The following is a 24,143-nucleotide window of genomic DNA, read 5'->3' on the forward strand; positions in this document are numbered from 1 at the left end:
AGAGCAGAGGAAAAGTGTGGATAAGGCCCGAGTCAGCAAGGGCAAATTCAGCCTGGGTTGACTAGGGAAAGCTGATACAGATGAGAAAATATGAACAGTAAAGTAGTCAGAAGAGATGATCCTCACTCCAGTTCGTCAGAGAAAATATTCACCTGAAGTTAGGTCCAGTGAAATGACTGCAAGGTGGTTCAGACATGGTAATGCAGCGTTACTATATGTTCTTTGTTAAATATCCTCTTCACATGCATATATATATATATATTGTAGGTTCCTTCTGAATCTGAATTTCTGAGGTTCACTTTTGTTCCTTCGTTTGGAAGGCTTCCAACTCAGTTCTACATTGCTGATACCACAACATTTCTTGCAAACGGAACCGTGGATATAAACTCTCAAGAAATTACTGGGCACAAGGTAGGCCCCCCCTTTTATATTTTCATGCTGATTTATGTTTGTGTAGTCACAGTCTTTCAAGCTGTCTTGAAATAGGTTGGCTGCCATCTGCATAGGCTCTCTTTGCTTGTAATCTTTACTGTTTAGAAGCAATATCTACTGTTGTTATTTTGAGGTTGGATTCAATCACATGCCAGCAAACCTGGTTTCATAATTAAAGTTTATTTTGTGCTGTAGTGCAACAGGCCCACTTTCTGACCCCCCCCCCAAAAAACCCTGGGCATTTTGTGAAAAGCAAGCAGGTGGGGGAAATGTACTGGAAAGTGTAGGATAACTGTGATTGATTTAATGTCAAACAGCATCTCCATAATCAAATCAGATGAATGCTCAATAAATCATGGAAGTCATCTAACCCCACAAACTTTGTGCAAACAAATTATGACAAAATGCTCAACTTGTGGGTTTCCTGGAAGTGATCTTTATTTCAGCATTGCATTAATGTTTCAACCTTCTTCAAAAAATTTTTTAGTTTTGGCTGCATTATAGCTGTCCTTTGTTCTTCATCACACCTTGATGACATCACAACCAGCCAGGAGGGATAGGGAAGGCCTGCCCATTTCAGCCCACCTTTGAGAAGCATATTCATCTTGTAAATTCTTTGGCAACCAGTCACCTGTACTCTCTTTAGTCTTGCAAAGAGACGCTTAACAGACTTGGCTAGAGCCACTAACTCAACAGAGACAGGTTTCACCATTTGGGCACCCTCATTTTCTACAGAACCCTGTTTTACAGATATAAAACCACAGGCTTGGAGGGGACCCCTAAAATGATATCCATACTAATCCCAATCCTAGAGCAATGTTCTGTTAAGTATGCTCTGCTGGATTAAGCAGAATGTCTTTCCAATCATGCCTTCGGTTGTGCTCTTTAAATCCCCAAAGGAGGTAACCTTAAGGAGTGCCGACTCTGTTTCCCCAAGCCAATGTGTTTACACAAGAAGTTCCTAGGAGGTATTCCTGAACGAGCACAATGTGTACTAGGGTTAAGTGTACAGTACATAAGAGCTATTCCCTTGTGGAGTCCTACCTTGTGAAACAAGCCAAGACCTTGTATTTGTTGTTTAAAATATATGGCGCCTTGTTGCACACAGCCTCCAGTCTCTAATTCAGGAGCCACACCAAAGCTGTTTCTGGCATTTGAGGGGTTAATGGCCAAAATCTGCAGGACCACTGAATGGGTCCCTGTCACAGAACAATGATGCTTTGTACTAAAATGCCCACCCTTAACAAGTACAGTCAAGTTCCCTGACTGCAAATCCTTTTGTTTTGTCTGCTCTGTGAATGTCCTGGTTTTGAAGTCCTTTTGTAGCTTCAATGTGTATATGGGGCTTTGCCCCAGATTTTCCCCTCTGAGGAGCGTGGGAGCCAGTCTTTTGGTTTCGTGCAGCCCACAGCCAGAACCCAGTCTCCGTTGTGTCTGCTTTAAAGGGGTCTCGTAGTCCATTCTGCTCGACTGCACCTGCCTCCACCCCAGTTCCTTTATTGCTCCTAATAAAATGTGAACGATTTCTTCTGGAGTCTCCCCACCCCCTGTTTTGGTGCTGCTTGAGAGCGGCAAGTGTCTTCCCTTGTATCAGGCCACATTTATTGGAAAGACAGTGTGTTGAGGGAAGTCGCCAACAGCGGAAAGCTCATTATGTCAACAATACAAGCCCTACTTCATTTGTCTGTGCCGTTCCCCATCTTTTCTGGTGCCTGAGACATTGGACATGTTTTCCAATGCACTGTAACATTAGCTTGTAGTACAAATTCTTAATTCTTTGGCTGGTAAGGAAAACGAGCTATTGAAAGTAAAACAATTGACCCAAGTGTGGTTTGTTTTTGTTATTTTACAATAGGCCGGAGCAGTTCCTGGAGGTCAGGCCGTAGGAAGTGGAAACGAGGGAAACGGCGGCTCTGCCTGTTGCACAAACAGTCGCCACAAACTTTTCCAAGCCAAAGATCACAAGGCAAGCAGAGGGGAAATGGAAGGGGATGACATTTTCAAAGCTGAATTTGTCTTCATTACGGACTCGGATGAGGACAAAAACACTCCACTAGGCAACGGATATGGACATGGAAGGTCTAAGGGTCTGGATGCATCCTGTTTATCTCCGAGTGGCGAATCCAGAGGACATCCGACAGCCCCACAGTTACCACTGCACACTGAGATCTCTTACAGTTCTGTCAGCCAACAGAAACAGTCTCAGGTATCTTGTTTTCCTAATTGTGAGCATGCATGGGATAGGAAATATTGCCATCTCTATGGAAACCTGTCTATTTGTACTATTCTTGGTTAGCCTTGCTGTTTATTCGTTAACCTGCTCAGTTATGAATTAGTCCCTCGTGTATTTTATTGCCTTCCATGGCTGAGAGAAGCTGCTTGTCTAATGGTGTGGTGGTGGAAAAAGCACATGGCACTGCAACATTTTTTTTTGTACCTTCAATGGCACTTTGCTGTTATGACAAATGGGAGTGGTCCAGCCTTCCCCAAGCTGGCATCCTTCAGGTGTTTCAGACTCCCATCAGCCCCTGCCAGCCTGTTCAGTGGCCAGAGATGGTGGGATTTATAGTCCATAATATCTGGAAATCACCACTTTGGAGAAGGCTGGTGTAGACTGTTACTATACTGCTTCACCTAATGATGGCTGAAACAACACTTAACCTGAGTCAGCATTCTACTTAGGACTACTTTACCCATGACAAAAATCCATTCTCTCTCTATATATATTTTGGGGTAGGAGCCATTAAGGAAATAAAGGAAGGGAAGGGATTTTACTAGGAGCACAGCACAGGCTTTATATCCCAAAGATCCCAGGCTCAGTCTCTGCCATTTCTAGGAAACTCTGGTAAAGATTCCTATCTGAAACACTCCAGACTATGCTTGATGGACCAATATAAGGCAGCTTCATAATTCATTTTGATGTAGGACATTGCAACTCTCTTGCATGTGGATCATCATGTGTAAATTGCTTCCCAGTGCATGCAAACAAAAAATTCACATGGCTTATTTGAATATGAGATTTGCAGGCTTTCTGTGTAGGCCTTGAGTGAAGTGCAAAGCATCCTACATATCATTGAACAACTGTGACTGCTTATAGTCTCACAGTACAGTGGTACCTCGGGTTACAGACGCTTCAGGTTACAGACACTTCAGGTTACAGACTCTGCTAACCCAGAAATAGTACCTTGGGTTAAGAACTTTGCTTCAGGATGAAAACAGAAATCGTGCAGCAGCGGGAGACCCCATTAGCTAAAGTGGTACCTCAGGTTAAGAACAGTTTCAGGTTAAGAACGGACCTTCGGAACGAATTAAGTTCTTAACCCAAGGTACCACTGTATTAATCTGAAGCAGCCATAACTATTCACTGGACCAAGCAGTCTGGGAATGCAATGAACGAAACTAACTTTTGCTAATAATCATAGGCTGGATCCAGCGGCTCCCTTCCTCTAGTGGAAGAAGCTGGATCCAATACCAAATCTGCAGGCTTCTTCACATGTTATGTTTTTTAGATGGCTGTACACCTACGTTTATTTTTAACTGTACACATGAAATGGTAAAGGACAAATGTGGCAAGCATTCACGGGGACAGTATTAACCATACACACTAGTTTCAGAGCTGAGATTGGCTGCAGATCTGTCTCAAATCCATTTTGGGGGGCTGCCTAACTTGTGGCACTATAACTTGCAAAATAAGGATTCTGAGGGGGTGGGGAATGTTTCAAATGTAGTTAGTAGACTTGTACCTTATCTGCTTTGAGATATATGTGTAAGGATTGCTTCCTATAGACCAGGGTTTGTTCTTACATCTTGTGTCTACTTTGTTGTTGTTGTTTTTGCTGGAAACCTGAGGTTCATCATTGAGAGCTGGGAGCAAAACTGGGGCTCAGCTGAGCAGACATATAGTAAGAATTAAAGGACAGGGTGCTTCTGGACACATGTTCAAGCCAGGATTTGTGATCAGCACCAGAACCAAGTGTACAATCTCTCTCTCTCTCCCTCCCCTCTCACACACACACCATTCCTGGTTGCCCCTTAAAAATTCATTTTTCAACAACATAATTTAGGAGCAGAAGAGCTTTGTGGTTGTTCCTAATGTAAAAAAAAACTCTTGCTGATCTACTGAAAATCACCCAGAGATGTACCAGTAAAGCTTGACTGATTGACATTCTGCCCATGCTTACTTCAGACAAGCTACTACTCTCAAATGGAACTATATTTTTGACACTTAGTTGCTTGATGTCGACTGCATAAGGCCCCCAGAAATTAATAATTAGTACTGCGATGAATTTGATGATGAATTAGTACTGCGATGAGTTTGGCCAAACTGCGAGAGGCAGTGAAGGATAGGCGTGCCTGCTGTGCTCTGGTCCATTGGGTCACGAAGAGTCTGACACGACTGAACAACTGAACAACAACAACCACAACTGCGATGAATACAGTGTGATAGATCAAACCCCCTACTGGCTTGAATTGCATTCTGGACACTTTTCTGAATTCACTTATGCTTTCTCGACTCCACTTCTACATCTTGGATTTTGCCCCCTGCTACTTGTTCCTAACGGTTTTCAGAACAGTTCAGTGTGTGATGAGACCAAAGCACATTGCGGTGCTCGAAAGATCAGTTTTACTATGTCAAAGACTGTAGGGAAGGGAGTGAAGAAGCTTCTCACCAATTAGCTCTAAAACAATTGGGATTTTGGAAACCAAGAGAATGGTAACAGCAACCTTTTTTAAAAAGGGCAAGAGATCATGATGGCAAATCCCCTGTGTCACTCCCAGGTGCACCTGTCTCTTACTCATATTATAAAACATTATTATTATTATTATTATTATTATTATTATTATTATTATTATTAAATTTGTATACCACCCTTCATCCAAAGATCACAGGGCAGTTTACAACATAAAAACACAAAAATGTATAACATAGTTTAGCCCCAGTTAAAGGCCATAGGTTGTTCAATTAATTAAAGGCCTGGTAGAAGATAAATGTTTTTGCCAGGTGCCTAAAGATATGCAATGAAGGCACAAGGTGAGACTCCCTGGGGAGAGCATTCCACAAGTGGGGACCACCACAGGCCACTCGTGGAGGAGGCACACAAAGAAGGGCCTCCGGTGATGATCGCAGGGTCCAAGGTTGGTTGATATGGGAAGAGGTGGTCCTTAAGGTGTTATGGTCCTGAGCTGTTTAAGACTTTCTATTTCAAAAACAGCACTTTGAATTGGGCCCAGAAATTAATTGGCAGCCAGTGCAGTCGGGCCAGGATAGGGGTAATATGCTCAAATCGTCTTTCAACAGTGAGCAACCTGCCCACTGAATTCTGCACCAAACTATCTTCAGATGCAACCCCACATTTAACACAGTAATCTAGCCTATAGCAGAGCATAGATGACAATAGGTAGGCTGTCCCTGTCCCGATAGGGATGCAGCTGGGCCACCAACCAAAGCTGATGGAAGGCACTCTGCACCACTGAGGCCACTGGAGCCGCAAGCAACACAAATGGATCCAGGCATACCCCCAAGCTGCGCACCCCCTCTTTTTAGTATTATTCAGCTGCACTTTACCTGGAGTCATTCTTAAAGATATAAAATGCTGCTTATATTATTAGTGCTCAGCCAACCAAGAAGAACCTTACTCCTTTAGAGAAATTATCTTTATGGAAGAAACTGGAAACTCGGTATATATGGAATTCCATATGTATATACTGTAATAGGTACTAGTTTGCATCCCATGCCAGTGGGTTAGTCATGATTAATAATAAACAAACAAACAAACAAACAAACAAACAAACAAACAAACAGTTTTTTTTAAATTTATACCCTGCCCATCTGGTTTCCCCAGCCACTCTGGGCAGCTTCCAATAGAGTTGCCGTAAAGGTAAAGGGACCCCTGACCATTAGGTCCAGTCGTGGACGACTCAGGGGTTGCGGTGCTCATCTTGCTTTATTGGCCGAGGGAGCCGGCGTACAGCTTCCGGGTCATGTGGCCAGCATGACCAAGCCGCTTCTGGCGAATCAGAGTAGCGCACGGAAACGCCGTTTACCTTTCCGCAGATGCGGTACCTATTTATCTACTTGCACTTTGATGTGCTTTTGAACTGCTAGGTGGGCAGGAGCTGGGACCAAACAATGGGAGCTCATCCCATCGCAGGGATTTGAACCGCCGACCTCCTGATCAGCAAACCCACAGCGCCACCCGCGTCCCTATATAAAACATAGTAAAACATGTTATATATGCATGTGATATATATTCTGATTTGTATGCTGTTAGAGAATCCCTTAAGCAGTACTTGTTTTCATGGGAAAAGTGCGAAAACATCAGCCAGATGGTGCTAAAGAATGTGCTTGGTGTCCTCAAGTCAGGACACAGCAAAGCTTATGTCTTCACATCAACTTCTTGGGGAGATGTGTATGTATAACTGTGAGCCCATTTGCAGCCATTAGGTCGCTTTGCAATTCCACATAACACCAAGGTGTCTGCTAATATAATCCTTTCTGGGTTTGCATTTTAAAAACCTGAAGCTTTTTACATCTTCTGTTTACAGCCCACAGTTGCAAATATTGTTATTATTATTATTTGTGGGAAAGTGGGAAACAAATTAGTATTGAATCTAGAACACTGATATCTTTCTTTTATGTAAATAAAGCAAAGTGCCAACAAATTATGTGCATGGATTATTTAATATTAAATAGCAATCACTTAGCAATGCAGCACACAGTTATAATCACTGATAATTAAAGGAGGTGTTATGCTGTTAAAGCACATGGCAGACGTAGTGAATGGAAATAGGATGCATAATTTGAAGAACATCACGGTTGCTGCTCTGTATTAACATTTCTTTTCCTTTTCCCTTCTCCAGTTAACTTCTCCTCTGTCTACCTCTGATCATCCTTCTTATAAGCCACTTGTTGCTCATTTGCTTTCTCCAACTAACCTGATGGTAGAACAGGATCCATCTTCCGCTGTCCACCAAGCCTCTTCTCTTCAAGAATCCCACAGCCAATGGCAGTCTGCAAATGGGTCCTCCGTACGCCAGACATCTACCTATTTACAGTCTACTGCTTCTTACAGTCTCCCTTCTCCCATATTGCAAAGACCTTCTTTCCCAAGTCAAAGCCTTTCAGATGGGGCTCAGTTTCCCAGTGGTCTCCAGGCTAGGAATCCTCCCCAGAAATATGAGCCCACCTCATCCCCTTTATCAAGCAAAGACTCGTGCCCTTCTTCCTCACAGGCTCACAGTTCAGCAGACACGCTTCAGAGCTCATCCCCTCCAGCCGCTTCTCCTCTCCCACCCAAGAGGTTTGCCCCCTTGTCTGTGGTTCCCATCTATATCACGACACACTTATTATCCCCTAGTCCAAAGCCTCTGTCTTCTCCTCTTCATGGTTCCTCCTCCACCATCTACAGTGTGAACAACCCTGGCAGCCAAATGTCTTCTAGTGGGAACCTTCTGAAATCTGGGACTAAGTCGCCACTACCAACCAGGCTCTCTCTTCTGACTGCTATTTTGAAGTCAGGCTCCGCTCCGAAAAGACCCTTTTCTCCTGCCTCTTGCCCTGCTACGTTTTCTCCCAATTCCTTGGGATCTTCAATGCTGGCAATAGACCAAAAGTTTAAAATGACCCCTCCGACCCCTAAGAAAGCTGCCTCAGAGTATTCAATTAGGTCCGCCTCTCCAAGCCAAGAGGAATTTCGTCTTTCGGTGTTTTCTACCATGCCCAATCGCATGGCCTCATTTTCAAAGTCCAGCCCTGCTCTTAGAACTAGGTCCCCATCTCCTAAAAGGCACCTTGACACCAGGGCACTTTCCCCTGACAAATTGTGCCCTTTGTCGCCCACCATTTCTTCCTATAGAAAAACAGTTGTGTCTCCTCTGTTACAGTCGAAACCTCCCACTTTCTCCTTGCCTCCCCACGCCCCTAGGAAAGGGGCCCACTCTCCTGCCCACAAAGCCCAAGGGCCTGAAAAGTCTAAGAAGGTGCATACCTATTCCCCCACTTTTACCGCTAAGTCCTATCCACTGTCTCCTCCTGCTGTTAGCCAAAGGGACGCCATTTCCCCCACTGCAGAAAAGTGCTCTCTCTCTCCAACCTTAACGCATTCTAGCTGCCGGTCAAACGGATGTTTACCGCAAGCCATTGTTAAGGACCCAGCTGCCTATCCGCCAGCTCTTTCACCTCATTGGCAAGCTTCTCGTACAGATTCGGCTTCACCCACTCCTCCAGGCTATCACATTAAAGCCCCTTCCCCACAGAGAGAGTCCAACTCTGTTCATTCAAACTTCCGAGCTTGCCCTCCATCTTCAAGACTCAGGACCCCAACAGTACCACAGCACAGATCTCCTGCCACGGTGCACTCACCTTGTTCATTGTTGTCAGGATCCAGGGAGGTGACTTCACCGCTGTCTTTCTCTCTGCCTTCTGCCTCTGAGAATAAGAAGCCCCAGGTATTCAATATTTGCTTGCTTGCCTGCTTTCAGGGATGTCCATCCAGTTTGGTTGTTTGGGTGTCTCATTTTCCTGTTATACACAATATGCAACAATTAGCATAATAATAATAATAATAATAATAATAATAATAATAATAATAATAATAATAATAAATAATGGAAATCACCAGCATTTTAGTGCTAATTTCTTCTAATAATCACATGTAGTTTGACACATTTTTGCAAGCAATTTATTCTAATGCTTCTTTGCATGTTATTTTACTAATACTAATACTAATGTTTAGGGAAGTTTTTAAATCTGTGACATTTTTATGTATTTAATATTTGTTGGAAGCCGCCCAGAGTGGCTGGGGGGACCCAGCCAGATGGGCGAGGTACAAATAAAATAATAATAATAATAATAATAATAATAATACCTCCAGTTTTATGCCTACTTTCCACTAATAGATGTGTTTTTGTAAACACTGGATGGAGAACAGCAATGCAAAAATTGTAGAAGTGTGACATACCTGTGCGTGGCGTACCTGTGTTTCGGTTTGCATGTGGCTTGGAAGAAATGGAAATTTGATAGATTTGGCTTTAAATGTGCACTGAGTCGAACTTCTCCTCCATCCCTACTTGCTTCCCTGCTGGTCTTCCCTTTCTTCCCCACTGCGGGAAAATGGTGCCCAAAGAAAGAAAAAGAGCAAAATTCTGAGCAATATGAATTACTGTATATCTTTGATAATTGAGATAATCCTCATCCAGCAATGTTTTCCAAGCACCTTGAGCCCAAAGTATAGAAAAACTTTGCATATAGGAGCAGTGAGGGGGCCAAGCTAACTGCTGGTGTCAAATTTGTTCAAGGTGTTTAAAACAAAAAAGATATTGTGAGGGGCTCCTAAAGGTTCTCTCGAAACTTTGTGCGAAACTGATGAAGGAATGGTATATGCATCCGAGTACCCATGAATTTCTGCATCATAGGATAACTGTATTTGTAGTTTTGACACCACATGTCATTAGCAGGGTGTGACAGATTGCTCAGCAACTACTTTTAAGGCTTTGTTTCAAAATCCCTTCAGGTGAGCCGGTGACCATTTGACACGCACGAAATCTTTTGGCACTATTAAACCCACACATTGCAGCTTGTTAAAAAGAGAACTTTCCCCCCTTTCTGCATGATAGAATGACAGTTCTAATCTGTGCTCATCAGTAAGTGGAAATAACCATGAGCTGCTCTGGATTAATTAATTTTGGAATTGAATGTTTTTGGTGTGATGCACCCTGTTTTCTGAAGCAAGTAGGGCATTGTCTTCAATCCCACTTTTCAGTCCAATCTATCACAGCGCGATTCAAACTTGCATCAACAATAGGCTGATTTGCACATGCTGTTGATGGATATTATAATTATTGTTGGCAGGAACTAACTTTGTGGCTGGTTCCATAGAAATAGCTTTAATTCAATTCAATTAAAAATGCAGCAGTTGTATTACTGGATACAAATATTTATAAACCATTGTCCATATAAATTTCAAGCATGGTTCATTTTGTGAGGAAGTGTTTCCCCACACAAAAGCAGAACATGCCTCCTTAAAGGCTGCTAATAATTCATGACCTGCTATTAATGCAGTCATCTCACTGTGCAAGGGATCGAAAAGCATGTGATTGTATGCAGCTTGCACAAAATGCTTGAATAGATTTTGCAGACATACGGGACAGAAATCTTTCTGCCACATTCATGTGCATGCACACACAGACACACACTTGTGGCAACCTGCAAAATAAATATATGTGCCACCCACAATTCTCTCACACATCTTATGTGCATTCCAGAAATCACTTTAGTGCATGAACATGCACAGTGGGGTAGTGGGCAGGTGAGGGCAGTTGCCCCATGCATGGTTTAACTGTAATTCCCAGATTCCCAGATTTTCTTTTTTTTAAGAGAGGGAGTAAATTTTTGCATTTGTAGAACCTGATATATGAGGCAAAATAGACAGGTATCATTCATATTTTTTGTGAGGAATTAGCATGTCTTAACACATGGACTTAGGTTTCATGAATAAACAGCATCTCTCATAGGACTGGTATTTTGAGAGTATGGAACTGCTCTCCATTGTGCCTTCAGAACTTCTAATGAGAGTCACGGTTTCAGGGGAACAACTTATTGGGAGGAACACAGGGGAAATCCTCATCAAATAAAACATTTATTCATACGGTAGAAAGAAAAATAATAAGGGGGAAAACAAGCACAATTTGATGCCAGCTTTATTGTTATGAGTCACTAACAACTTATACAGTGCAAATTCATGAGCTGTTGAATCCAGTTTGTCCCTTAAGAGTTTCTCTAATCTGACTCTGATAACTATGCATCCCATGATGCTAGGGAAAAGATACTGGGGAAGGAGAATCAGGGGGGAAGGAATGGACTATGAGGGATTAAGAAAATGAAACTTTTAATCCTTCCTGGTGTGTCAGAAAGAACTTCCAAAGCAGTGATTTGGAAGGAAAAGTGCTTTCTTGTGCATTGTAACACCGACTGTTTGGACCATTACAGGTAGGTAGCCCTGTTGGTCTGCCATAGTCAAAACAAAACAAAAAATTAAAAAAAAATCCTTCCAGTAGCACCTTAGAGACCAACTAAGTTTGTTCTTGGTATGAGCTTTCGTGTACATGTGTATCTGAAGAAGTGTGCATGCACACGAAAGCTCATACCAAGAACAAACTTAGTTGGTCTCTAAGGTGCTACTGGAAGGAATTTTTTTATTTTTTATTTTGTTTTGTTTGGACCATGTGTGTCACATGCTAAGAAAAGCACAGGAACTTACAGCAAGGTGGACTTCCTCAAAAAGCAATGCTTTTTAGTTTTGTTTCAGGGCACTTCCAGACTGTCACTATTTTGGGGTGGGATTCAGTCACATACTGGCAAATTCGGGTTCACCAAATAATGCTGATTTGGACCCCTTACGCAGCAAACCTGTTTCCTTAAGAGATCAGAGTTTTGCACCAAGGAAAATGATGGGGAGATGCACTGGAATGTAGAAGGTAACTCTTGTTGTGACACAAAGTCATACGGACTCCCCACAAACAAATCGGAATGGATGCTCATTAAATAGTTATCTAAGCTCCCTGCAAACCAGTCATGATGAGTGCTCAATATACAGGTTGTCTGGAAAAGCGTTGCTAGTGTGTTTACCTTTTCCTTGGGAGTGAAATTGATTAGATGAAAAGGCCCTTGCCATCTGGTCCAAGGGACTTCACCACCTTCATTGTCTAGCAAACATAGCTAAGGAAGGCAACTGTGAGTCAGAATGGAGAAAGTCACAAACTGGCCTCTCCGACCTCCACCTCCACTTCAGTGGTTGTGTGTCTCAGCTCCATTATATTTGTATTGCTATCAAACTACCAGTGTTGGCTCTCTTTGCAAAGCAAAGAGTTATCGCTATTGCTCTGTGAAAGTGGTCACCTGTCTCTATCTGGGGCAGTCTTCACTGACCCTGTCAGCTAAAGAGCATCCTTTCACACCTGTGGGCTGCATGGATTGTATTTGCAGCAAAGCACAAAATGAATATTGTGTGCACCCTAATAGACAAATGAATGCATGCCAATGAATAGTGAAATGAATGTGTGAGCTACTGTTCTATAAAAGTCAGAACAACATATTCATGTAGCACGTAAGCCCCCTTAATGTTGACAATATTTATAGTTGAGATTTTAATGTATAATGTGTTTTCTATTTCCATTCTCACCGCCCGCCCCCTTTTGTTTACGATTTGTAGTCACACAAGATCAAGACAAGCTACAAGGCTTTTGCAGCAATCCCTACAAACACACTGCTTCTCGAACAGAAGGTTAGTTTGTTCAAAAACCTATTCTAGTGATAGTGGTAATTTTATAATTAGGAGTAGATAAAATCAGTGTTTTAGAAACAATACAGATAATTTTGTGTGTGTGTGTGTGTGTGTGTGTGTGTGTGTGTTTAAACAAACTTATTTGGGGTACCAAAACGTGTGACCAATGCTCTGCTGTTTGTGGTGGATGATTGCCAGCTGTTTAGCCCTAAGTGGAGATAGTCACTCTAAACTACTGGCTACATTTACAGAGCATCCCTCCGCAGGGATACTTGCCACCATTTGTGTGTGCTGTCTTGAAGAACTGGAGATCCGGATTGGTTTCTGTTAGCCTTTCTAAGGAGTTTATCATTACAATATTCCAGGTTCCCCACCATAAGAATTCTTTTTGAAACCCTGGACAGAGGCAAATTTGGGAGAGCGGAGCCGGTTCACTTGAGCACTGGGTGCCATGCCATTGCCACAACAATGACAAACAACAGAATGTCAGAGGAAGTGGAGCACCACATTTTGGCAGCTCACAGGGTGCTGCTGAAACGTTAAAGCCCAAAGTCTTCCACTGCCCTGGGGAGCCAATGCCATTCAGCATAGACAGTGTTGTGCTAGATGGGCAGGATGACTAGGTTCAGAGCAAAAGCAGCTTCGAATGTTCCTATGGGAGAAAGTAAACATCAGTGTGCATGCTCCCTCTAGAGGACAGGTGGGCATAGTGCATCAGAACTGCAGCATGACTAAGAACCAGAAGTCACACTGCCTGTGCCCAGGCCCTCGGATCTCTCTCTTCTTCATTGTGGAAACTGGTTGGGAGAAATTAGCTTAAAGTAACAAGGGAATCTTAAAAAAACACAAAAATAATTTAGGGGAAACTCTTGTTTCCCTAAATTTACTCCTTAGATTCTACTGCTTCTACAAATGTGTGCATGGAGATTAAGATTATAATACTACAAGTGTGGTTTATTTATTTTTTGTTGTTGTTCCCCTGTGGTACTTTGCAAAATGAGTTGGGGTTACGGTAACAGCTGATTTGATGGAATTATTTTCTTTGGGACTTTGTATGCATGTTGCTTTGGGTGCTTGGACAGATGGATGCAATATCAACAAAAGAAAGAAATAGGTTAACAAGTGAATAAAATTCGCATTGTAGTTCTGCCTTTGTTTTTTTATTTTTCCAATGCTGCCTTGATCTCAGAATAATTTGAATTAATCCGTAGGCACTCGATGAACCAGCGAAAGCAGAAGAAGTGGCGGAAAACAAAGCTTTGGATACACATTCAGAGGTGACTCTATTCTTCTCTCTAAATTCCACCCATCCCTATGAAAAATCCCTTTATTTCTGGTCATATCTCTGTTTGACTGATCCTGTCCACAGTGAATAAACGTTAGAATTTGCACTTTTAGTTCGCATCCACACCATTTTACAATTCCCAGTCGCCTTAACAAATTATAGTTCCCAGGATCTTGGGTGGGGGGGAAGCAATACGTTTTAAATGTGCTTTAGATGTATGATGTGGGTGTGATAGTTGTGGTTCCCAAAAGATGCAGGCTATTCCAAAAAGCTGGTAGCTATGTTTTTGCCCACTTCTAATGGAAACTTTGTCATGGTAATAGCTGTCCGCCAGTGGAAACCGATAGCCATGGGAGGTGGCAGATTCTCCTTCACCTGATGGCATTTAAGGAGATGCTGGATGGTCATTTGCCAAGGATGCTATGGTCCAAGGGAAACTAGTGCTCTCCATATATTTTTGGGGGGGCTATAACTCCCATCATTCCTAACCATTAGCCAAGCTGGTTGGGAGTTGTAGTCCACATTGGACCCCTCTGCTGTAGTTGCATTTTGCATTATAGTTCTTGCATTGAGCAGGAAGCTGGCCTAGATACCCCCAATGCCCCCTTTAAGCTCTCTGATTCTAGAATTACAAGGGCATTTCAGATATTTGTGTGACATTTGTCGAAAGACCTAAAAGGGGGTGGGAGATACATGCATGATTTGGGTGGCGTTTGTGTCATGATACATCTTTGGGAGCTTCAAGTGTTGTGTTTTTGTATTCAAGACAAACAAACAAATAACCCAAACACTTAGTAGTGTTGAACTTGAGCATTCTTGCTTGCACTCTTCCTGGAGAAAAATGGAGGTGAAGAGATGGAATAGATAACAGGATGTAACAAGAGGAAAGATAGTGAAGGAGCAGAAAATGAATGGAGGGTGAAAAGCCATTCATTGGGCTTCGCAAGCACACTGCAATTGATAACACAATGCAGTTTGCCCTTGGTAAAGTCAAGAGAAGGGGACCTATTGTTGTTGATTATAATGTGTTCTAAACTACTGAGCCTCTTGGGCTTGCCGATCAGGAGGTCGGTGGTTCGAATCCCTGCCACGGGGTGAGCTCCTGTTGCTCGGTCCCTGCTCCTGCCAACCTAGCAGTTTGAAAGCATGTCAAAGTGCAAGTAGATAAATAGGTACCACTCTGGCGGGAAGGTAAACAGTGTTTCCGTGCGCTGCTCTGGTTTCGCCAGAAGCGGCTTAGTCATGCTGGCCACATGACCCGGAAAAACTGTCTGCGAACAAACATCAGCTCCCTTGGCCAGTAAAGCGAGATGAGCGCCGCAACCCCAGAGTCGTTTGCGACTGGACTTAACTGTCAGGGGTCCTTTACCTTTTTTATAGAAGAGATGCAAGTTGTGAAACAGGACTTGGACAAGATAAGGACAAATTATGCAGTATTCACAGGACAAGCTAATCCCAGTAATAAAAGCAGGAGATTGTATGAAAAGGGGATGGTGAGCTGCAAATACATACTTGGGGTGAAGTTGAGAATCATGATGTAGGTAACCGTCTCTCTTTTAAAATCTTCTAGATGTGCTCCCCTGCTCAGCTCAGGCAACAAACTGAAGAGCTGTGTGCTGCTATTGATCAAGTCTTACAGGACCCCCTGTCTATGGTAACCAGATATTTAAAGCATCTTTTTTTGTCTATATGCTTTCTCCCCAACCCTTTTTGGTTTCTGCAACTGAGCACTTGCCATTTTCAACTCATCCTTTCTAGCGCCGTTGTGATTCGTCTCCTGGCTCCCTGCAGAACATATTGGATTCAGATGCAGGCAAAGTAAGTGGGCATTATTCCCCATGGATACCAGAATGCACGCTGTCTTACCCAGATGTCCACAGCAAAACATTTCTTCCCTGAAAACATGAACAAAACAAGCTAAGGATGTTCAAATTCAAGTTAATATGAAACTGTACTTTTCCATCTGACAAATGCGCAATAGTCTGGGGTCGTTAATACACCCCGTGCTTCATCTTTGACTCCAGTTCAGGGATGGGGGAGGGACTTGTGACCCTTCAGAGGTGGTTGGGCTGCTGCTCTCATCAGCCCTCGACCAGCATGGCCAATTGCCTGGGATAATGATGGGATCTGTAGTCCAACAACAATGGGAGGGTTACAAGTTCTTGCTCTGGTGCGAAATACCCAGAAGGTTTTTCACTCTGTGGGTGGAACTACATACACATAAGAAGTGACTAACCACTAATTGGGGGGGGGCTCATCTGCCCCTCCCCCAAATTTTTCAGGGCCCCATAGATACTCCCCTGATTTTGAAGATGATGATGATGATGATGATGATCATCATCATCATCGGAGGGAGGAGGAGGAGGTAGGTACAGTGCTGTGGTGGACTGATAGGGATGCAATTCTTTCCTCTACCTTGCATTCAATGCCCTTTTAAAATGTGTTATTGGGTTATTCTTGTTTTTATTTTGATTATGTATTTTGTGTTTCTATATTGTGGTTTTATCATGTGAACCACCCAATTTGTTCTGTCTACATTTACCAAATGGGGATAATTATGTGGTCCTATCTAGTTCCTCACGATGGGAGCAATGTGCTAACTAATTCCCAGAAGGAAAAATAAACATATTCCAGTGTAGGGTTAAATAATGTTCTGGATGGTTGACCGTGAATCACTTGCTACAGTGATTGACTACAATGGTCTCATTCAACATAGTCATAATATCTTAACAAGACACCCTTTTTCATGTTCAAATCCTGTGTGTATCTTAAGCAATAATCTTATATTCACCTGGGAGCAAGCCTCCCTGAATTCAGTCAGACTTAGCCTACTTCTGAATAGATGTGCATAAGATTGTGTTGTTACTTGTCTGCATTGCTGTTTGGTGATAACAACAGCAGCAGAAAATTGCCTGAATGTTACAATTTGGCACAAAACTTCTCAGCACAATGCACACAGAACTAGCCAACCTATGTTGCAATTACAATATTAGGCTGATTAATTTTTACCTACAGACATTGATGTCTTCACAGAGACCAGCTGGACGGGAAACAAGATTTGTAAGTAATGTCATAAATGGACTTTAAATTTCTAGCCTGCACTCAGCCTTTGTATCTATTGGCAAGAGCATAGCACAGCCTTGGAACATATAACCGCAGAGTGCGTTTTCTCATCACAGACTGGATACAGCAAGTCGCTACAGATTAGGAAGAACAACTTGGACCTGGGAAAGGTGTTTCTAAAGAGATCTAAACTCTGGCATCTCTTCTCTCTCTCTCTCTCTCTCTCTCTCTCACTCTCTCTCTCTCTCTCTCTCTCTCACACACACACACATTAAGCACTGATCATAATACCTTTACAATAATGCCATGTTCAAAATCACATTATTCGCTGTAATCTTAATTATCTTTGGTCTATCAAATTGAATGACAGAAGCCCATCTCCGGGGAACTGAAAATAAGTGGCTTGAAGGCATTAGCATTTAATGGCATTTTCCACCTCGTCTCCTAGCAGCAGCTCCTTACAGAACAGGCACCTGGAACAGAAATCTTGAAGCCTACTTGGAATTTTTTCATTAGATCCTACGAGGAGCTGTAACAGCTGTAACTGTATTTTTGCTTGTGATGATGATGGTAGTTATAAAATTGCCCCAGCCACTCTGGGTGGCTTCCAACATATATATGTCATTCTGGGATCAAATTAAAATTTGAGACATCTTTTGTAAATCCAGAGCTGCCCCTGGAAAATAGAGAAACTTGGAGGGTCTGATATTGTGCCTAATAGCCACTGGTGGCCTTTTTCTAATCCTCTTTTAAAGCCATCACTTCCTCTTGCAGGGACAAATTTAATAGTTTAACTATTTTCCTCTGTGTAAAGTTGTTGATGTTGCTTACAATTTCAGGTTTGGGGTGTATTGCAAATCTTGCTCTTCTGTGTGTGTGTATATTTTGGAATGAACGAACCACATACAGACATAGACTCTGCTTGGATAAATATGACAATATTTGGAATGAATTTGTACAAAAGGTAGTAGGCTATTAATATTCATATTAGTATTAATAATAATAATAATATCAAATTTACAAAAGAATGTATGGATTAGTGTATTTTTCATACATATTCATAGTGTTTCCACTCCCTTTACATAATTGTGTGCCTTTTATTTCTTTTTCCTTCTGTATCGCTTTATTTGCTTTATACTTGAAAACTTTTCAATAAAATATCTATATCTATCTATCTATCTATCTATCTATCTATCATCTATCTATCTATATATTTCAATAGGAGGGAAATTGATAGGAGGGAAATTAGTAGTAGACTGAATAAAAGCTGGAAATAAGAAATGTTATATGAATTAATAAGTAAATATCTGATGATATTTGGAAACATTGTAATTTTGTCAAGAATTTGTAATCATGAACGATTCCAACTAAGATGTTACTTTCTCACTGCAAATTGTATCCATTTCTCCTGTCATACCATGGCTATTTTGTTAGAATGTGGTGGTGAAGTGCAGAGGTTTTGATGAAAACATAAGTGGGTTTTTCCTTCTATGCATAATTAACTGAGGGAGGGAGGAAGGGAGGGAGGAAGAGAACATCTATTATCCAGGGAAAGGTACTTATTTCAAGACAGGTTGATGTTGCAATTTTAGTCTACATGAGAAAACATATTCATGGTTACTCCTACAATTTGTTTTATTTTCTGGCTCTGATAATAGACTCAGAAGGCTCACTGTAAGAGCTGAAGGAATAAAAATTCCCAGTTCATTTTTTATTTATATTTCTAAGTCCGTGCAATAGATAGCTAGAGAGGTGATGGGGGATTTTATCATTTGCTGGCCTATAATGATTTGAAAAGGGAGTAGAAGTGATCATTCACTCTTCTGAAATTGTCAAACATGTTAAACTACGTTTGGGGCATTGGTCCAGTGGTAACTGCCTGGGGGCTTTCCAAAAGATCAGTTAGTGCAACAAATATGCAGTTGATATTCATTTGCCACAAGTGCTAATAATGCAGTGTTGAAACAGGACTCAAATATAACATGCCTACAATTAGGGAGAGTAGAATCCGTCAGTTTTTGTTCCTCTCAGTTTCTCATTTGTCTAGTCTTCAGTCATCATGAAAATTCACCAGCATTTGCTTGCAAATCCCTCCTAATATTCACATTTTATACAATTTTCCAAATATACACATTTATGCAAGCAATTTTCCCCAATATAATGCATTGTTGAGAATTGCAAAATTTAAAATATAGCTGTGTTTTGGTTCACATATTAATTAAGTTCATTTTTAAAGGTGAACTGAAGTGAACTTTCCCATCCCCCTCTCCCTGGATAAGCTGCTGCTATGAGCATTTTGATTTTTGTGCAATTCATTTTGTTACTTGTAGAAACAGATTTCATTTGGGCTCCCTTTCTCCTTTCCTTAGTTCTTCAATTATTATGCACTGTTGTGGTGCTTATTCTCATAAAAAAAATTCTGACACATCATTTGTTTTCAGGTTGTAAAGCCTCATATGTTCATACTTTTTCCAAAGAAAAACAACGCACTCTTAACATGTCAGAAAGCAATATATGCTTCTAGTTGAACTGATATTGCATGTATTTTATTTCAGGCTAACCTTCATTCATTGCAATATGCAGCACCTGAGAAGCAAAAGGTATGTTTCATGTCTAAACTAACACTCCCCACTACAATAAAATAAAATAGGTTATGGAGCTGAAAATGATTGCATTAAAAACACATAACCGGAGTTAAGGTATTTTTATTTATTTATAGTTATAGTTTCATGGCTTTTAAATCTAAATATGTGACCAACAAATTAAATACAGTCACACCTCAGGTTACGTACGCTTCGGGTTGCGTACTTTTTGGGTTACGAACTCCTGTAACCTGGAAGTGTAACCCACCACACGCGCAATCCGTGCATGCACAGAAGCATTCCGTGTGCTTCGTGCATGCACAAAGCGTGTTTTTTGGGTTATGTACGTTTCGGGTTACGTACAGCCACCCGGAACCAATTAAGTATGTAACCCAAGGTACGACTGTAATAAAAATGCAGCGTCAGAGCAACCCATCGTTCAAGATGAAATTAAGTTGCAGGGGTCTAAACCAAACCTACATGCATGGAATTATTCTACCTAAGGCCAAACTGCATGTTGCATATAGCAGAGCTGTAGCTTCAGGGGGACTAACTGGTTGTGTTTTTTTCACCTGGGTGAAGCCTCCAGAGGGGGCACCATTGAGGCTCCCAGCCTTTGTGAGTGTATGATGCAAATGCGCATGGATGTGTGTGCCAAAATGGTCTTTGACCTGGGTGAAATAAAGATTAGTTTCACTCCTTCATATAGTGCACCTTAAAAAAAAACTGCTAGTGGGTAGATCAACTTATGTTTGCATGTGCAAAACAAAATCTTGGAAGTGCCTCTTCCTAGAAGTGAAAATGGAGTGATAATAAATTTAATGCCTAAACATTTGCTGCCCTGTCTCCCTGCCTGTGGGAGATGGAGCTATGCACCTGAGAGAGTTTCGCAGAACAGTGCCCAGCATTCGGAATAGATCTGAGTGTTGCTTGAAGCTGGGATGTGATTTGTCAAGCAAAATAACTTTGGCCAAGTGGCTTACAAAGAGGCATGCCAAATATATTGCTTCGTTAGGAACAATGTCAATGCAGCAGATTGCTATCATTGTATTTGAAGCTGCTTTGCAGTTACATTCCATTGAATAAATCAGACACTTGAGATCTCATGTTTTCAGTCTGGTGCTGAGCCTTAGGGCTTCATCATTTTATTAACTGCAAAGCAATATTCGGCAGGCTGCTTATTATGTCAATAAAGTGACGTGCTTATTTGTAACTCGAAAACAGGGATTCCTCGCTATTTTTTTAAATGCCTTGCTTTCATTTACAGATCATGAGTATTAAGTAACAACTTGAACTTTGTAGTACTGTTGGACAGGAAGGGGTTTTGGAAAACCTAGTCCCATAGCCCTGTCTAGCCATTCACATGCAATGTAGCCTGCAAGCCTAGAAACTGATAGTAGGCATAGCATTCAGTATCCTGAGAATCTCAGCTTTCTTTTCCTTCGACATCAAGTTTCTAGTCCTTATGGTTATGAAAATGGGCTTTGACAGTATGAGGGCAAATTGTCCCCTGGAAAAGCTTTCGTGGTCCTCTTCTTCAATATGAGTGATGAATTGTTGTGCCACCCACAAAGACTCCTGTGATGTGTTGGGAATAATGGGAGTGATCAGCAATAAGAGACTCCTTTGGGTAGTGATAAAGCGGGATATCAAATCCAAACTCTTCTTCTTCTTCTGATCTTCCACTGAGGCCCTGCTCCTGGTGCCTTCCTTTTTTGGGTTGTGATGCTACAGAGCTTTTCGGGGGGTGACACGCTGGTGCCTACTTTGCAAGCCTTTATATTCCAGGTTAAGACATTTTTATTTACCCGGAAGTGTGTGTGCGTGTGTAAATAAAAAGAATAAATAAATAAATCATGCCTCAGCACACCTTGTGGGTTTTATACACGATCTTTTTTAATAATAATAATAATAATAATAATAATAATAATAATAATAATAATAATAATAATAATAGGTTTTGACTCTCCAGTTGCTGCAGCAACTGCTCAGGGATGATGGGGGTTGTAGTCCAACAATGTCTTTTTGTGCCAAAGGTGGTTTTCAGCTATGATTTATACTGGTTGTGCCAGAAATGCATCAGGGTGGACGAGTGCAGCAGTCTCCCTTTCATACTTAAACGTTTTTAGCTTATGCAAGAAGGGATGCTCATTGAGAAGTAACAAATGTCTCTTTCTAACATGTAAGGGGGGCAAGTTAATATCTAAAAATGTATGCCATTTTCCAAGACATACACACACACACACACACACACACACAAACGTATCTCTCTACTTCTCTTTCCTGAAAACTAGACAAAGCCTGGTGTCATTCGTCCAACAATGGTGAAAGCAAAAATAATAGCGTTAAAGGAAGAGGAACCTGCTCAACCAAACCCGTTCAGAAAGTACCTAGAAGAAACTTTTGGCCTCCAAACTGAACAGGTAAAACTTCTTTCTTTTCCTAATTCGGCGTCAGTGCTGAGATTTTCTTACTGGAACACTGTAGCTGAATTCGTCTTAAGTGGACATTTTTAACAGCCGAAATAACAACCATCGCTGAACCAAACCCTCTTCCCACTCACCCCCAATATCTAATAAGAACTGCCCCCCTCCTATGCTGTCATTGTCACTGTGTGCCTCCCCACTGTTGTTTCATGGGTTGGTAAGAATGGGGAGAATTGGGCCCCAAACCCCACTCAGCCACCAGGCTCCTGGGTAACTCTGGGAGAATATTTGCTATCTCTCAGATGAACCTGCCTCACAGGGTTGCTATGAGGATAGCATGGGAAGGTATCCATTTATGCCACCCTCGGATGAAGCAAATTATCAGACATTCGCCAGCTACTCCTTGTCCTGCTACATTAAGTATTTCTTTCTTTCTTATCCAAACAACTTGTGAACAATTGTGTCCAATCCAACAGGAGCATGAGGCAACATAGTAGATTCTCCCTTGCTGATATAAGCCCATCTTTCATTTTATAATAAACTGCAGCCCTTTACTGTATCTGCTGCAGTAACCGTATTAACATCCATGGAACCATACAGAAATAACAAGTGAATTCTTAATCATACAAAGTCAAGCGAACTGGGCATCCCCTCTGGTCCTCTTGAGTTGTCCAATAACCAATCTCTTTGTCTGCTTCTCTTTCTTTCCAGGATTCATCTCTTTCCCATCTATATTTATATACTAAACCGAGCTCTCCTACTAAGTCCCCATTGCACCCACAGGGGCTCCCTCATGCTGACTTGCTAACTCCTGGTCCATTCAATCATTTGGGTTCCATCTTTGGCGACATCCATGACAGTTCTTATAATCCTTACCGCCGCAATACTTTGTATAACAAGGTGAGAAATGTCTCTTCTCATGGTTTCTGTTGTGTTAATGAAGGGCAAAGTTTTTTGAGACAGCAATTCTAAAAACAAAGTAATTCTATATACTGTGCAAATACTTTGATATAGTGCCCTTTGGCCAAATGGTTTCATAAGAGCATAAAAGTAGCTCGACTGGACCAGACCAAAGTATTTCTAGGGCACCAGGAAAGGTTGGTTTGGAGTGTTTTCATTATGTTTTACTACATTCATACACTTTAAAGTACATTTATCCTATTTTTCCCCTTCACAATATTCCTACCCTGTGCTTGTGGCAGTTCTGATCTGCACTAGTGACTGTGGGCATGGAGTGGCTAAGATTGAAGGTAGACTAAAAAGAGCTTGACACAGGGTCTTCTTGGTAGTGGCACCCACCCTGTGGAATTCCCTCCCATCAGATGTTAAAGAAATGAGTCATTATATAACATTTAGGAAACATCTGAAGGCAGCACTGTATAGGGAAGCTTTTTAAGGGTTGATGTTTTACTATGTTTTCATATATGCTGGAAGCTGTCCAGAGTGGCTGGGGCAACCCAGTCAGGTGGGCGGGGTGGCACATATGTTGTTGTTGTTGTGAGATGTAACAGTAACACACATTGTCGTAGAGGTACAAAGGACTAATTTAAAAGTTCAGATTTACAGCGGAAAGCACATTTGATCCATTCACCCCAACATCTTTATGTCGGTCAGAACCACTTCACAAAATGCACATTTCTACACTGAAACAAGTTATACATTTGCCTAGTTTGGACGTCACATTGAATAAGCTGGGTATGTTTAGCTTGGAGTAGAGTTATTCTCTGTTGCTGCAGGACTTGGAACCAAACAGAGGGATCTGCAGGGAAGCAGATTTAAACATTACACCTATTTGTTGCGGGCTTTGTTCTTTTTTAAAGCATTGTATTATTTGACCGATGGATTGTTTAGTTGATTGTTCTTGAGCCTGCTGTGTGACCCTCTGTGGTGAAAAACAATCTAACTGCTCTATTTTTAAAACATACTTTTAGATCATTTTTTCACCAGAGATGGTGGTCTGTTAAATCTACTAAAACATACTTAAAATATTATATCTATTAAAACACACTTTTAGATCCATAGTAGATCTGCCCCCGCTCCCAGGGTTTTGTGTGGGTGGGTGGGTGGGTGGGTA

The 24,143-nt window shown here is 41.6% G+C and overlaps 1 protein-coding gene across 5 annotated transcripts in view; it reads left to right on the top strand.

Moving 5' to 3' along the window:
• The window catches only part of MLIP (muscular LMNA interacting protein), a 47,987-nt gene that overhangs the window by 16,971 nt on the left and 6,873 nt on the right, over positions 1 to 24,143 (top strand). For 2 of the 5 annotated variants that reach the window (XM_033143159.1, XM_033143160.1), the window contains exons 2-12: positions 268 to 411; positions 2,288 to 2,638; positions 7,294 to 8,880; positions 12,642 to 12,713; positions 13,925 to 13,990; positions 15,569 to 15,652; positions 15,757 to 15,816; positions 17,014 to 17,058; positions 19,617 to 19,661; positions 21,938 to 22,066; positions 22,781 to 22,969. In XM_033143159.1, the coding sequence (XP_032999050.1) occupies positions 268 to 411; positions 2,288 to 2,638; positions 7,294 to 8,880; positions 12,642 to 12,713; positions 13,925 to 13,990; positions 15,569 to 15,652; positions 15,757 to 15,816; positions 17,014 to 17,058; positions 19,617 to 19,661; positions 21,938 to 22,066; positions 22,781 to 22,969 (2,772 nt within the window). The remainder of the gene's footprint in view (positions 1 to 267; positions 412 to 2,287; positions 2,639 to 7,293; positions 8,881 to 12,641; positions 12,714 to 13,924; positions 13,991 to 15,568; positions 15,653 to 15,756; positions 15,817 to 17,013; positions 17,059 to 19,616; positions 19,662 to 21,937; positions 22,067 to 22,780; positions 22,970 to 24,143) is intronic. The other 3 variants (XM_033143162.1, XM_033143163.1, XM_033143161.1) reach the window with 3 other exon arrangements.

The sequence above is a fragment of the Lacerta agilis genome, chromosome 3 (assembly GCF_009819535.1).
Source record: "Lacerta agilis isolate rLacAgi1 chromosome 3, rLacAgi1.pri, whole genome shotgun sequence".
NCBI classification, from domain to species: Eukaryota; Metazoa; Chordata; class Lepidosauria; order Squamata; family Lacertidae; genus Lacerta; species Lacerta agilis.